This window comes from Apostichopus japonicus, chromosome 8 (assembly GCF_037975245.1).
Source record: "Apostichopus japonicus isolate 1M-3 chromosome 8, ASM3797524v1, whole genome shotgun sequence".
Lineage (NCBI taxonomy): Eukaryota > Metazoa > Echinodermata > Holothuroidea > Aspidochirotida > Stichopodidae > Apostichopus > Apostichopus japonicus.
In genome coordinates, this window is record NC_092568.1 from 6757625 (window position 1) to 6771420 (window position 13796).

The 13796-nt window shown below is 36.8% G+C and overlaps 1 protein-coding gene and 1 long non-coding RNA gene across 4 annotated transcripts in view; one reads left to right on the forward strand and one right to left on the reverse strand.

The window, feature by feature from the left end:
• Nucleotides 1-13796, forward strand: part of LOC139970577 (xanthine dehydrogenase/oxidase-like) — a 70872-nt gene that overhangs the window by 25794 nt on the left and 31282 nt on the right. For both annotated transcript variants that reach the window (XM_071976378.1, XM_071976377.1), the window contains exons 17-21: nucleotides 4989-5040; nucleotides 7135-7261; nucleotides 8300-8419; nucleotides 8771-8992; nucleotides 11837-11970. In XM_071976378.1, coding sequence (XP_071832479.1) covers nucleotides 4989-5040; nucleotides 7135-7261; nucleotides 8300-8419; nucleotides 8771-8992; nucleotides 11837-11970 — 655 coding nt within the window. The remainder of the gene's footprint in view (nucleotides 1-4988; nucleotides 5041-7134; nucleotides 7262-8299; nucleotides 8420-8770; nucleotides 8993-11836; nucleotides 11971-13796) is intronic.
• On the reverse strand, nucleotides 514-4894 carry LOC139970581 (uncharacterized). Of its 2 annotated transcripts, XR_011794176.1 has the most exons (3): nucleotides 4453-4894; nucleotides 2773-2987; nucleotides 514-850 (listed from the first exon to the last, which is right to left on the reverse strand). It is a non-coding gene; the product is annotated as an uncharacterized lncRNA (long non-coding RNA). The 2 variants fall into 2 exon arrangements; XR_011794175.1 differs by lacking the exon at nucleotides 4453-4894 and having other exon boundaries at nucleotides 2773-4433.

The following is a 13796-nucleotide window of genomic DNA, read 5'->3' on the forward strand; positions in this document are numbered from 1 at the left end:
CTCTGTCTTAGTTCCTGTAGCAGAGATATAAGATGTGACTCATAATTGACAAATAATACAGGAGTACTGTATTAGAAAATACTCCTTACACTGAAAACTTAAATTGGTTCACCGACTAACATAACGTTAGTCCATCTGGTGCCTCTCCCGACTAACATAGCCTTAGTCACTTGCTATACCGACTAATTTATTCCTTAGTCAGTTGGATTTCTTAGTAGGTCATCTTAGTCCGTCAGCTTAGTCGATCAACAATTTCTTAGTCGGTAAATGTATATTAGTCAGTTACATTAATTGGTGACATTAGTCGGTCTTTACCGACTAATTTATATGAGCCACCGACTAGTTTATAGCAGGTTTTACATTAGTCAGGATGGTGCCTCTCCCGACTAACCTTTCTTAGTCGGTATCGACTTACGAGTTGCACTGACTAGAATCACTGAAAGAATTAAACCCGACTAGTTTCACTGACTAGCATCACTGAAAGAAAAGAGAGCAGAAGAAACACAAATAATGTGTACGTTGGCAGTATTTATTTCTGATAAAACTTCTGATGTCTGCAAAGGCTGACTTTCAACAGATAGAGAAGAAATCACTGTAAACAAAAATCTGAAAATATGATTTTATTCCAACAAAGTTAAGACAAGTTCATGGATCAAACATGAATCGCAAAAGTATAGCACTGCACAATAATGCAAAGTTGAATCTTGGGCAAGGGTTCCTCATGACTTTCGTTTTAAAGTGGTACCCCAAATCGACACCAGTTAAGTCTTCACGAACAAAGAGTGTTTCTCTTAACTACAAATGGCCTCCCACTTGTCTTCAGGAAGCCCAAATCTGCACCATTATTGACCTGTGAACAGAAAATATGATATACGTGTAAGCGCAGATACAGATATAGCACATGATAACTCACATTATCATAAACATACATTTACATTAAAATTTTATAACATATTGGGAGGTATACATTTAAATCTAGGTCCCTCAAATTATAAGCCAGGAATAACAGCTTTACCAAATAATTATTAGCTTTGAACAGCATAACACCAAGTTATTTTTCAAAGCTTAATAATTATGTTAATCATGTTAATAATGAGCCCAATAGACCGGGAGCCCAGCGGGTTTGGTTAGCTGGGAAGGTAACCAATTGCCTTGTACATCACAATGTTCACAGTGCATTCCTGTATATGAAACCAGACGACTGGCAACCGACTGTGGTGAGTGTGGCTGGGAGAGCAATTTTAAAGTCACCTGATAGCTAACCTAGATCAGTTTTCATGGTAACACATCAAAGTAAGTACAATGTGTCAGGTATGGCCCCAAGAGCAACAAATGGCCATTGCCAGTAATTATTGGTGGTGGGGTACCCCTGCCAGTGATCTATAATTGACCCCTCAAGGCTGACCTAGGTCAGCTCATGAGGTAACCACTTGAAACCTACTGGAAAATGTTGGTTAGGACTTCAGATACAACTGATGGGCATTGCCAGTAATTTTTATTAGTGGGGTACCCCTGCCAGTAGACCCCCAAAATGCCCATCTCCCATTGACCTAGATGAGCTCATGATTTAACCAGTTGAAAACTACTGGAAAATTGTATCACTTCATATGTAAGGGATGGGCATTTCCAGTAATTTATATTGGGGGGGGGGGTACCCCTGCCAGTAGACCCCCAAAATGCCCATTCCCTCATTGACCTAGGTCAGCTCATGAGATAACCAGTTGAAAAATTACTGGAAATGATAGGTATCACTTCATATGTAAGGGATGAGCATTTCTAGTCATTTACATTGGTGGGGTAACCCTGCCAGTAGACCCCCAAAATGCCCATCCCCCATTGACCTAGATTAGCTCATGAGGTAACCAGTTGAAAACTACTGTAAAATGATTGGCAGGACACTATATGTAAGGGATGGGCATTGCCAGTAATTTTTATTGGTGGGGTACCCCTGCCAGTAGACCCCCAAAATGCCCCCCCCCCTCATTGATCTAGGTCAGCTCATGATTTAACCAGTTGAAAACTACTGGAAAATGATTGACAGGATTCTATATGTAAGGGATGGGCGAACTCTGGCAGTGGTGGCCCACCAATATAAAATACTGGAAATGCCCATCCTTACATATGAAGTGATACCTATCATTTTCCTGTAGGTTTCAACTGGTCAAATCATGAGCTCACCTAGGTCAATGAGGGGATGGGCATATTGGGGGTCTACTGGCAGGGGTACCCCACCAATAAAAATTACTGGCAATGCCCATCCCTTTTATCTGAAGTCCTAACCAACATTTTCCAGTAGGTTTCAAGTGGTTACCTCATGAGCTGACCTAGGTCAGCCGTGAGGGGTCAATTGTTGATCACTGGCAGGGGTACCCCACCACCAATAATTACTGGCGATGGCCATTTGTTGCTCTTGGGGCCATACATGACACATTGTTCTTACTTTGATGTGGTTACCATGAAAGCTGATCTAGGTTAGCTATTACAGGGTAGGTGACTTTAAATTGCTCTCCCAGCCACATCCACCACAGTCGGTTTGCCAGTCGTCAGGTTTCATATACAGGAATGCATTGTGAACATTGTGATGTACCAGGCAATTGGTTACCTTCCCAGCTAACCAAACCCTCTGGACTCCTGCTCTACAGATCAGTGAAAATTTGACCAAACTTATGAAGCTTGCACGTAAATGATATACTAGACTGTTTTTTTTTTAAAACAGGTTATGAAAAGTATCTTTAATATCATTAAACAGTTGGGTACAATAATTAAACTCACTCTTCCATCTTTTTTCTCTATGGTACTTGTTCCTTTGCTTTTTGGACTCTTGGAAAAACTCTTTTGTTCTGCGAAGGGTACCAATATATCATCTTAACACATGTCTTTAAGCCATATATAACACAGTTCTCCTCTTCTGTTGTTGCCTCCACACTGGTGTCGTACATCACAGGAAACCTCACCCTTGACTTAGATATTTGGCTTTTCAATTCCTGCTGGAAAAAAAAAACAGCAAAGTATTCATCATTTGAAAAAGAACAAAAAAAAAGTTGTCACCACAAAGTTATGTGAGATTTGCTTCCACTATAGTCTCAAAAAACAATCCCAAAGTTTGAAGCAGACTGTATAAAGCTGAAAATTTGAAAGAGAGTGTCATCACCATTGCAACCAGAATCAAATGCCCAGAATACAGAGATAATAAAACATGGGCTAAATCTTTGTTTGTTTTTATGATCTTTAATAATATAAAATTTTAAAAACAGAAATGCACTGAGCCAACTTATTTATAGGCATAATCGTTTTTAGTTGTTATTTTGCTTGCTCACATAACAAGCCTGTTTAGACCTAGGCTAGAGGAGAATCAGTACTTTGTTACACTAAGTTTGTCTTTCGGTCGTCTTGATTTAGTCTTACTAGTAGTACTAAAGTATATAATGGACTGGCGAAGACTAGAGAATACCCAGAGTTTTAGGAACTGCGTTAAACTGTATGATCTGATCAATTATTTACGTCAATGAGTTTCATTCAATCTAGGATCAAAAAGAGAAAACTAATTAATCTTAACCTTTAAACTTTGCTACTAAACAGATATGCTTGAATTACAAATAAATGTCAAAAAAACATCATAATCTACGAATCGATGCATATACATATACATAAACAGAATAATTTGAATTCGCGCAAGTGAACCCTGCACTACATTGGACAGAAGAAAAAAAACGTGCAATTAGACCAAACTAAACATACTAAATTTTCCGTTACTTCTACATAAAATATCAATACAAATACAACAACTTACTCTTTTGGCAGTATACTAAAAGCACATGTTATAATAACTTCAGACTATCAAGCTTTCCTGAGAAAAAACGGTTAATACTTCTTACAGTAAACAAGTCGACCGTGAAGGAATGTCGCAATTGTTTCCTGAGTGTGACCGGAAATTAAATACTAAAAAATGATAAATGAGAAGGTTAAATAGAACTGAAGCGTGCATCCTGACTGCTCGCAACATATAATACCGTTGACTAGCCAACATAATTTGTTCAGCCTACTGTGACTGTACGTTTGAAGGTCTAGCCTTGCTTATTCAATATCACAAAGCCTACCCATTTAGATTCACATGGGAAATTACAGGAAATTTTACCAAATGAGTGTAGACTTCAAATAAACTATTGAGACTTATAGTTCCAGCATTTGTTTGGGAACAAATTAGAAGATTATGTGCCACTGTTCAATCTAGCCCAATACACACATAACACATTGTTAATTGGTGTTTAGAATGCACACTTTAGTGTTGAGAATGCACTGCAGTACCCAATAGAAGCCTATAGGCTACTCACTGTCATTGCACTTATATATTGCGAAACGCCAGCGTGACAACAGTAGCGTTACAACGGTAGCGTTACACTAACCATAATACAGTACTAGTGCCAGTGGCCTAACAATTAACTTTAATTTTACCTTCAAGTTAAAGAAATAACAGGTAGGCCGACGATGGCAGTTAATACCTCCATTCTTCTAAAGACCTTCTTGGGTGATTTACGGTTGAAAGTTGCTTAGAGTGATCGTATGAAACTATGCCAAGTCCAGCAAGCTGCCGTTGCCTCTCGGTTTCCAAATTGAATTGAATCGAAGTGGTCCGTCATACATTAGTCCGTCGACACCGACCAAGCTACGATTATGGCGTAACTTGGGGTGTCCGTATCGGTCTTAGTCCATGGGTTAAAATACCTTAGTCCGTCGCCACCAACTAAGCTGCGATTATATTTTCCTTAGTCAGTGTAAACTGACTAAGAAGCAGCGATGAAACGAAGATTTTTGGTAGTCCGTGTGCATTGGCTAACGTTACAGACTAATTTAACGTTAGTCCGTGGCAATATTGACTAGTTTATTTTTTCAGTGTACCTGTCAAATGTGTGTCATATCTTATTTCTCTGCTTTTGTTTAAAATATATATACATTCATTTATTATAGTGTTTACTTTTTATTATTCACAGGGGAATTATTCCTATCACTGGTGTTCAGCAGCAAACCACATGCAGACATTAAGTGAGTTAAATTCATTTGTTAAACATTATTACACTAGCAATATCGTATCACTCTAAAATTGAGAGAATATTTATAAGACCACACAATAAGATCATCTGTGTTGCCCATTTTGACTAATTTGGTTGAATTGTTGGTCATACGGAAGTTGGCTTCGATACTCTTGTCATTCTAGTGTTTCTGCAATCTTGTTTTCACCAATTGAATGCATGCTCCTTATGCAAACTATATGATTACTCGGACACATGTATGTCATAGTACAGTATATGGACGTCAAGAGGTATATTTCAATGAGAGGCGAAACTTCTATATGCATCAAGTTAGGAATACTGTTCCTATCAAGGATCATGCAAACTTCACCAGTTCCATATTTGCAAGTTAGCACATCCTCACAATCGCAGTAAAAACATGTGACGGAGTGATTTAAGACCTTTCTGTAAATTGTTTATGTGTAAATACACTTAATTAACTGGTAAATATTGTTAAACAATGACTGTATACAAACGAAGTGGATGGATTACGGATGCGGTTCCTTGCTCATTACATGATATAAAATATATTTTTTTCCCTCCGTGTATTTCAACTATACATCAATATACAAATATACAAATACCGTATCCATTCAAAAATAGCAAAAGTTAAATAACAATAACGTTGACCATTACCATGCAGTATAATAACGACCAACGTGGCGGATAGAAAACAAATAAATATAATAAGAACACTAAGAAGAAGTACTACAATTTATAGAAAGTCTTACTAGAAAAATGTTAAAACGAATAGCAGCAAAATATGAGAATTGAGGATGCGGAAATTGCAAAAATATTAAATATTTGAGATATTTATTAATGAAGAGAAAGCATCCTTGAGTTCCTCGAAATTAATTTTATTCTTATTATTCTTTTTGTTATGTCGAAAATATAGTTCTCCGCCTTTAGTGCAAACGTGAACTTATGAATAAATTCATTACAACTTAAGGTCTTGTTTTGACGCTTGGTACTGAAAAAAATAAAACTTAAGATGAAGAATGAGAAAATTATAAAGGTGACGTTTCTTTAATAAAAACCCAAAGAAGAAATCCTCTTTTGTGAAGTGAATATTTATACAAATAACCATACTGACCACTTCACCAATAAAAGAAGAAGTGATGTGACATTCCCAGAAAAGATGATGAATGGTTTCAATTTCAACTTTATAGAATGAACATAACGTGTTGTCAGAGATAGCCATGAGGTTAAGGAGTCTGTTGGTTGGAAGAATTCTATGTAAGAAACGGAATTGAAAGTAGGAGAGTCTCGTCTCAGAAATAGAGAGCCAGGGCATACTGAAAATGTTACTCTAATGCAGGGTTGTCCAACCTTTTGCAGAGGAGAGCCACATGGAATGATACTGATGAAGGAGGGGGCCGCATGAACCCTACGCTCGATTTTCTTTCTTTTTTTGCCCGAAGCCCAAGGCAAGAAAAAAAAATGTGAGCACTGCGCGCGGAGCGCACCGATTTATTTTCCTTCCTGATAAAACAAATGAATAAAGTCCAGCCCCCCCCCCCCTCCGCTGAGAGTGTCACACAAACTGACCTGTATGCAGTTTTTTGGACCCAGAAGGTTTGAATGATTATATAGCTTCAAATTGTTATCAATAAATCTCCTCACTAAAATTTTGCACCGTAGAGCATCTCTGGCGGGCCGGACGCAACCCTGCGGCGGGCCGGACTGTGGCCCGCGGGCCGTAGGTTGGACAACCCTGCAGTCTAATGTGACAACTGAAACCCCTAAACTCTGCTTTCCATTTGGCCATAGCAGTTGGCCCCACAGCGAATTTAGCCATGATATCAAATAATTTACATAGTATAATTTATTTTAAACACTGACAGGTATTCATTAATTAGTGCTGTACTATCCTCATGGACCGGGTGGTAACCACACTTTCTAGTTAGCATATCATATAGAATATGCGCATATGCAATAATAGTCAGGATTAGATTTCCAGCATTCCCATTCAATCTGTGAAATATATATATATATTCAATATTCTCAATATTTTCGATATCATACAAGTGTTAAAGTATTGATTTGTTTCTTTGGTTTCATAACATAGATCGCTGAACTTGGATGACGCTCTCAGTGTGAATGGTGTTTTTGATATAGTGGTTGCTAGTGATGTTCCTGGAGAAAATAAGTTTGGAACAATCGTTGTAGATGAAGAATTGTATGCTGATAAAAAAGTAAATACATTACTCTTTATCCTTTTTATCATCTTTATCCTATTTTTGAAGCAACATTAATTACAATAAATGTTAACTTTTCCCTACTTATGGGACTATATCACAAACATTGGCAATTTTCAGATGTTACTGCTAATGGTGGCTGCCTGTGTCAAACGGAGTGTTCATGATATTACGGGACCTTAGTGTATTGCTAATAGTAGTTGCCTTGTCGAATTGAGTAGTCATGGTATTATGGGATCTAAATTTATTGTTAATGGTGGCTGCCTGTGTCAAACAGAGTGGTCATGGTGTTATGAGACCTTAGTTAATTGCTAATGGTAGCTGCCTGTGTCAAATTGGGTGATCATGATATTTTGGGGACTTAAATCATTGCTAATGGTGGCTACTTATTTATCGGAGAGGTCTTCGTATTATGGGACCTCTTTTATTCTAGTGATGATTGCCAGTGTCAAATTGAGAAGTTATGCTATTATGGGACCTTAGAATATTGCCAATGGGGCTGTCTGTGTCAAACGACGAGATGAAGGTATTATGGGACTTTTTTCATTTCTAGTGGCGTTTGTCAGTGTCAAATGGAGAAGTCATGGTATTATGGGAACTTAGTTTATTTCTAGTGGTGAATGCTAGTGTCCAACCGAGAGGTTTTGGTAATTTTGTAGTAGGTCCTTCAAGTTGTACTTTGTATCGGACATGATCATGGAGGAATTATGGCTTAACTGTAGTTACTTCTGATCTAGCCTTGGGAAAGTCCTTCTTAATTAGGTCCCAATAGATCTAACAAAGAGACATGAGTATATTTTACATGAGTTCTACTAATTAGAAAGTTATTATCAATTTATTTAAGTATGGAAAGCTGTTTGTCCCACATGGCACTGCTGAGCTGAGTTTTTCATGGACTTAAGTCCTTTAACAGTCAAATATAAAAACAAAATTATGCTATAAGTGATTAACTTAATAATATTAATTATTTTTCAAATTGATGAAGAATTGTTCTTTCCAGCTTTACAAAGTAATTATTTGTGATAATGTCGACAGGTTGAGTGTGTCGGTCAGGTGATTGCTGGTGTACTGGCCAAGGATGTTAACATCGCACAAAGGGCTGCTAGGCTTGTTAAAGTTGAATACGAGGAGAAAGAACCAATTCTCACAGTTGAGGTGAGATTCTATTTGATGTAGGAAGACATATTTATTGAACTCAAATTTAAGTTAGAAGTTGAAGAGTTTCTTCGGACAGGGAGTTTCTTGCCCCAATTTTGCATGGATCCTTTAAAATAATGCATTTTAGAATTGTAACATTTTATTGAGTCGACTGGTTCTAGCTTATCTTCATAATTGTTCTGCTCTTTCGTTTTTAAATATGTAAAGTAATTGTAATGTTTGCAAATGGTCTCTGTTTAACGAAGAAAAGACATGAAATAAAGTATTGATTATTGGGCAAAACATTACTTAATCGCATTTGGACTATAATACGAAGTACAATTGTTTAAAACTACTTTCTTTGTTTAGGATGCTATTAATAAGGGTAGCTTTCTTACCAAACCTGTTACCTACGCTGTAGGAGATACAGAGACAGCACTTCGTGAATCTGATCACATGCTTGAAGGAGAGATGAAGATTGGCGGACAAGAACATTTTTACATGGAAACTCAGTGTTGCATAGCCATACCGAAAGGGGAGTTTGGTGAAATGGAAGTGATATCTTCAACACAAGATGTGGCTCATACTCAGGTTTGCGGTGTATATACACTTACCTTATACATTATGCCTTATTTTCAATGTTACTCAATTATGGAAGCAGTTTCTGTGCCTCATATGATCAACACAAGTATGCGATTCTTGGGAAACACTCCTTTTCTCTATGGAACAGTGACACAAATTGCAACTTGTTTACACACATTTTGTTTGCTGACTACTTGAAATAACATGAAATCAACAATTGGGGATGACAAAAGTTTAGTTATAAATCACTGACTGATTTTTCAATAGACAACTGGATGAAAAATGATCTAGGCTGGTACAAGACATCATTGCTAACAATATCTACCAATGTATCTTGCTATCTTGTCCATTTTCTGTTGATGTACTTTAGCTCTCTTTTGCTTGTCTTCAATGGTTTTCTTGAGTTGCTTCTGTTCCTCGTTGTCTGTTAAACATCAAATTGAAGAATAAAACAATTGATGTACCAAACATCTTGTAAACAATGCTTTTAAACCATTGAATTAATCATTGGATTACCTTTCTCTTGTCTTGACTTAAGATTTACAAATTAGTAGTTTTAATTAGTTTAATTAGTTTTAAATTTAGTACTTTACATTCCTTGCCACTTATGTCTTAGGTAATATCAGTTATAGGCAATATACTTTTTTGGCTTATTAGACTGAACAAAATGGTAGACAATGTATATGTCACTGTCTATAGCCTTACAAAATGAGACAGGCATACATTTTTATGGTAAATTTCTTAACAGAAGTAGTTTTAATTTGGTTTGTCCTCCATTTCAAAGGATCACCTTTGGGGCTAGGAATCCTAAAGTGTGGTAGAGGAGTATTCAGGATTCAAAGAGGATGTATGAGGTTTTAAAGTTCTTTCCCCTCACTTATCAATCTTGATTCATATTATTCCTAAATCAGGTCGATTTATTTTATTCTCAATATTTTGTGCAGCCTTTCTCTCTTCTTCTAAATATTTGTTCCGTAGTCCAATCCTCTCCAATAGTTCAGATATTTGAGTTTCCTGCAAAGAATACCTCAAGATACGAGCTTCACAATTAACTACATCAAAGCACCCACAGCTAATAACTACTGTATTAGGAAACATTATGTAAGCTACAGTATGAGGGCTTGCTCTAGAAACATGGTTATGTCTTGTATATAGCTAGCATGCTTGGATTTTACTCTAATGTGAAAACACAGAAACTGGCAACAGCCAATAGTAGCATATATATATATATATATATTACCTGATGCACGTTGCATAGAAATAAAGGTCCTAGCATAAAATATACAATGACCGATACGACCATACGAGCCATGTCCTCATAAAAACCTGAAAATGCTAAGGTTCTGTGTATAAATACAGCTAAACATCTTGACATTTGGAAACCAATTTGACCATCATTCATAGACGAAGTTCATTATACAAATTACAAGCAAACAACAAACATCACTTTGAACCTCATAAAATATATAAAAAAAACACACCCTATTTCACACTTGGGATGCTAACAAACTTAACCCGTTTCCCCCAGATGTTTAGAGAGTTTAGCCTCGGTACATCTGCGATGAAGGTTCTGGTTAGTTCTACACTTGCAGAGGATTTATATTGGTTTAATGCTTAGCAAACTGTGAGTTATATGATTGAATCGCTTCATGCCTGTGTGATAAAGTTCCTTCATGAGGGGAAATCATGCAGATTGATTAATAGTATGAATTTTATCACTATTTTATAATCATGTTCTACATCCCAACGTGATAGAGACATGCTGAAACGTGCCCCTCGAATGCATGTCAATGACCGCACTTTTGCAGCATCCCCTAACGATGTCGAAAATTTTCGTAAATCTTCATTAGCTTTGGGTCCGGGTGCAAACCTCAGGTAGCATAATGCGCTCTGTGCAATCTCAGTGGCATTAAATTGATAATAATGGTATCTACTTGAAAAGAGTGGAATGCATCTGGTTTGTTCCGACCTTAACTTTAAGTTAATGTTATAATATATTAAGTACAATAGAATAATTTGGGGATATTTCTTCATGCATTACATTGGTTACAAAAATAAAGTGACAAAAACAAAAATAGGCGAACACAAGTAAACTAACAAATCTAAGCTAACACCAGTGGGAAAATACAAGTTAGCTTCCAAAAATGATCAACTACAAGTATGCTACTAAAAGTTAGCAAGCACAATAAGCAGACGCGGAAAACAAAATAACTAACTAGATCGTAGGTTTGGACTAAACAGTATTTACAGAAAGTTATACTTAAAAGTATATCAGAAACTATCTGGGAAATGATAAGGCAATGGTTTATCAGTAAGAACCATACACGGCATTCCAGAGTTTCTTTCAACACAGCCAAGAAAGAGACAAGGACTGGCATCATCTGATAAAGAAGCACATACATTGTAATCGTGATATCGAGGTCACCAACTCCTTGAGATCATCGATTTTAAGCTTAATCTGAATAATAAACACCTGCATGATCAAATATACAACATTCTGAGTGACTTATAGCACCTGCTTTAGCTAAAGACTTCTCCAGTGCCTATTAAAGTCAACAGTCTAATCGTCTAGCGTCCATTTTAGCTAAATTTGGGTACATCTGCACTGTCGAATGCAGCAATTAAAACTAACCTTGGTGGTGTGATGATGCGGGAGACACTCAAAATATACACCCAACATTAGCATATAAAACAACACAAATTGTAATTTTACAAAAATAGTAATCTAGCAATCAGATTACAACATGAAGATCTTCAAAAATGTAATTATTTGCAAAATGAAAGGTAGCGTTATGAATAGTAGAACTCCATTGTGACAAGGAATGTTATCTTGTTTATTTTACATTACTATAGTTTGCTGTAGCCTCGGCTCTCGGAATTCCAAGTAACCGTGTGGTGGCTAGATGCAAGAGAATGGGCGGTGCGTTTGGAGGCAAAGAGAGCAGGGCTTGCTTTTACGCTGCTTTAGCGGCAGTCGCAGCGAGCAAGTAAGTATAACAACATTTCATCGAAAATGCTGTCTTTCATCATAGTTAATTCTAACAAAAGGAATGATCAGTCAACTAGAATCAAGGGGTAGCACATATTATGGAATCATATTCATATTAGAACTAACAGTTGTTGTGTTATCAGGTAATTTTGGATCACTTGAAGATTTGAAACTTTATGTACCCAGGATATCAAGGGGTAGATCTTTAATGGATATTAGAGTTTGCATGAGTTGCTTCATATTGAATAGACGAATTGTTTCAGTGTAAAAGCCCTGTATATATAACATCTCAAGAAAAGATGCTGGGATGATGCTTGATGATGCCACATATGAACTTCTTGCGTTCAAAGGTCAGCAGATATCGAAACGTGAAAAGTTTGTGGAAAATAGTTCAAGAAGGGAATTTTTTTCGTATCTCATACTTTTTATGTGAATCTCCAATGTGAACTTCTCATACTGAGAAGAGGAATCATACATGTTGTTAACTGGGGGTCACAGGTCATTTGAGATCAGTAATGCAATATGAAAACTTGTAAACACAGTTACTCAAAATTGGGACTTAAGCTAGTTCTTAATCGTCCTTTAAAGATCCTTCATAAAAAATAAAGAGACTTTGGTATGTTTGATGTAGCCAAATTACTTCATCGGAAACTCCAAGTATTGCTACATTTCTGGTGGAAAACATTTCACGTGAAACGCAAATTGACTTTCAACTGTATGACGTATGGGGCGTACATACATCATAAAGAAGAGGTGGGTTGGGTTATCGACTGGATTTGTTAAGACCGACTGAAGAATCTGGCCGACTTATAGTTCTAAAATTAAGGGTGGGGGGGGGGGCACACGTGAGAGGAGAGCAGAATTAATTGTACGGCAATTTGTTTTATAACTATAATTATCTCAAAGACATGGTGGAGGTTCAGGGGTTGTGTTTATCTCGTTTTCTAGCAAATTACTTGGAAACAATTATGAACAATGTTTGGAAGCTGAATCATATCCCCATAAACACCTTCATCTATTAAACTGTATGACGGAGTAACCATGACATTGGTTAATTTCAAATGTTTGCAGATGAAATAATGTAACATTTCTTTAAAATTGAGGGATACAAAAATCCTGCTGTTGGAAAAAGTGAGAATCAATAGTTGTAGCCACATTAGCTCCTAGCTAGAGTGTGGAGTGGTTCTGTCCATGTACATACATACCTCGATCAAGGTCGGACCCCAATAGAAAAGAGTTCCTTAAGCATCGAAAATTGCTCCATACGTTTGACGTAAACGCCCACCACAGAGACAAAACCCCAAATATTCAAAACACATAACATATGCAAAGAAACAACTTCAAAGTGCACTACGATTGGAATTGGTCATTATATAACAGCTTCAGCCCTAATATGTGATGTTTTTCAGCTTCAAACACGTTTAAAAGCTTTAATCAATTACCAGTAGGGTCACAGCTTATAAGTTACCAATTCCTTTGCTCCCGTAACTTGGACGTTTTGTAAATAGCAGAAGCACATTTTTGCAAACAATGCCTTAAATCCGAGGGGGGGGGGGGATTATTTTGTCAATCATTTAACTAAACCTACCAAGTATTATTCGATATAAGTTTGCAATTAATGTATGACGCCTTGTTTGATATGTTCACCATTGAAGGTCAATGAGGGTATAAATAATGTATTTCATGTAATTATCATCACCTGTGGCGCAGACACCTTTCATATAAGTATATTATTCAACCTTTACATCATGTCTGCTAATGAACCTGGAATGGTTAAAGTTGGAAATTTCCAGAGCATCCCAAACAGTGGTAAATAACAAAACG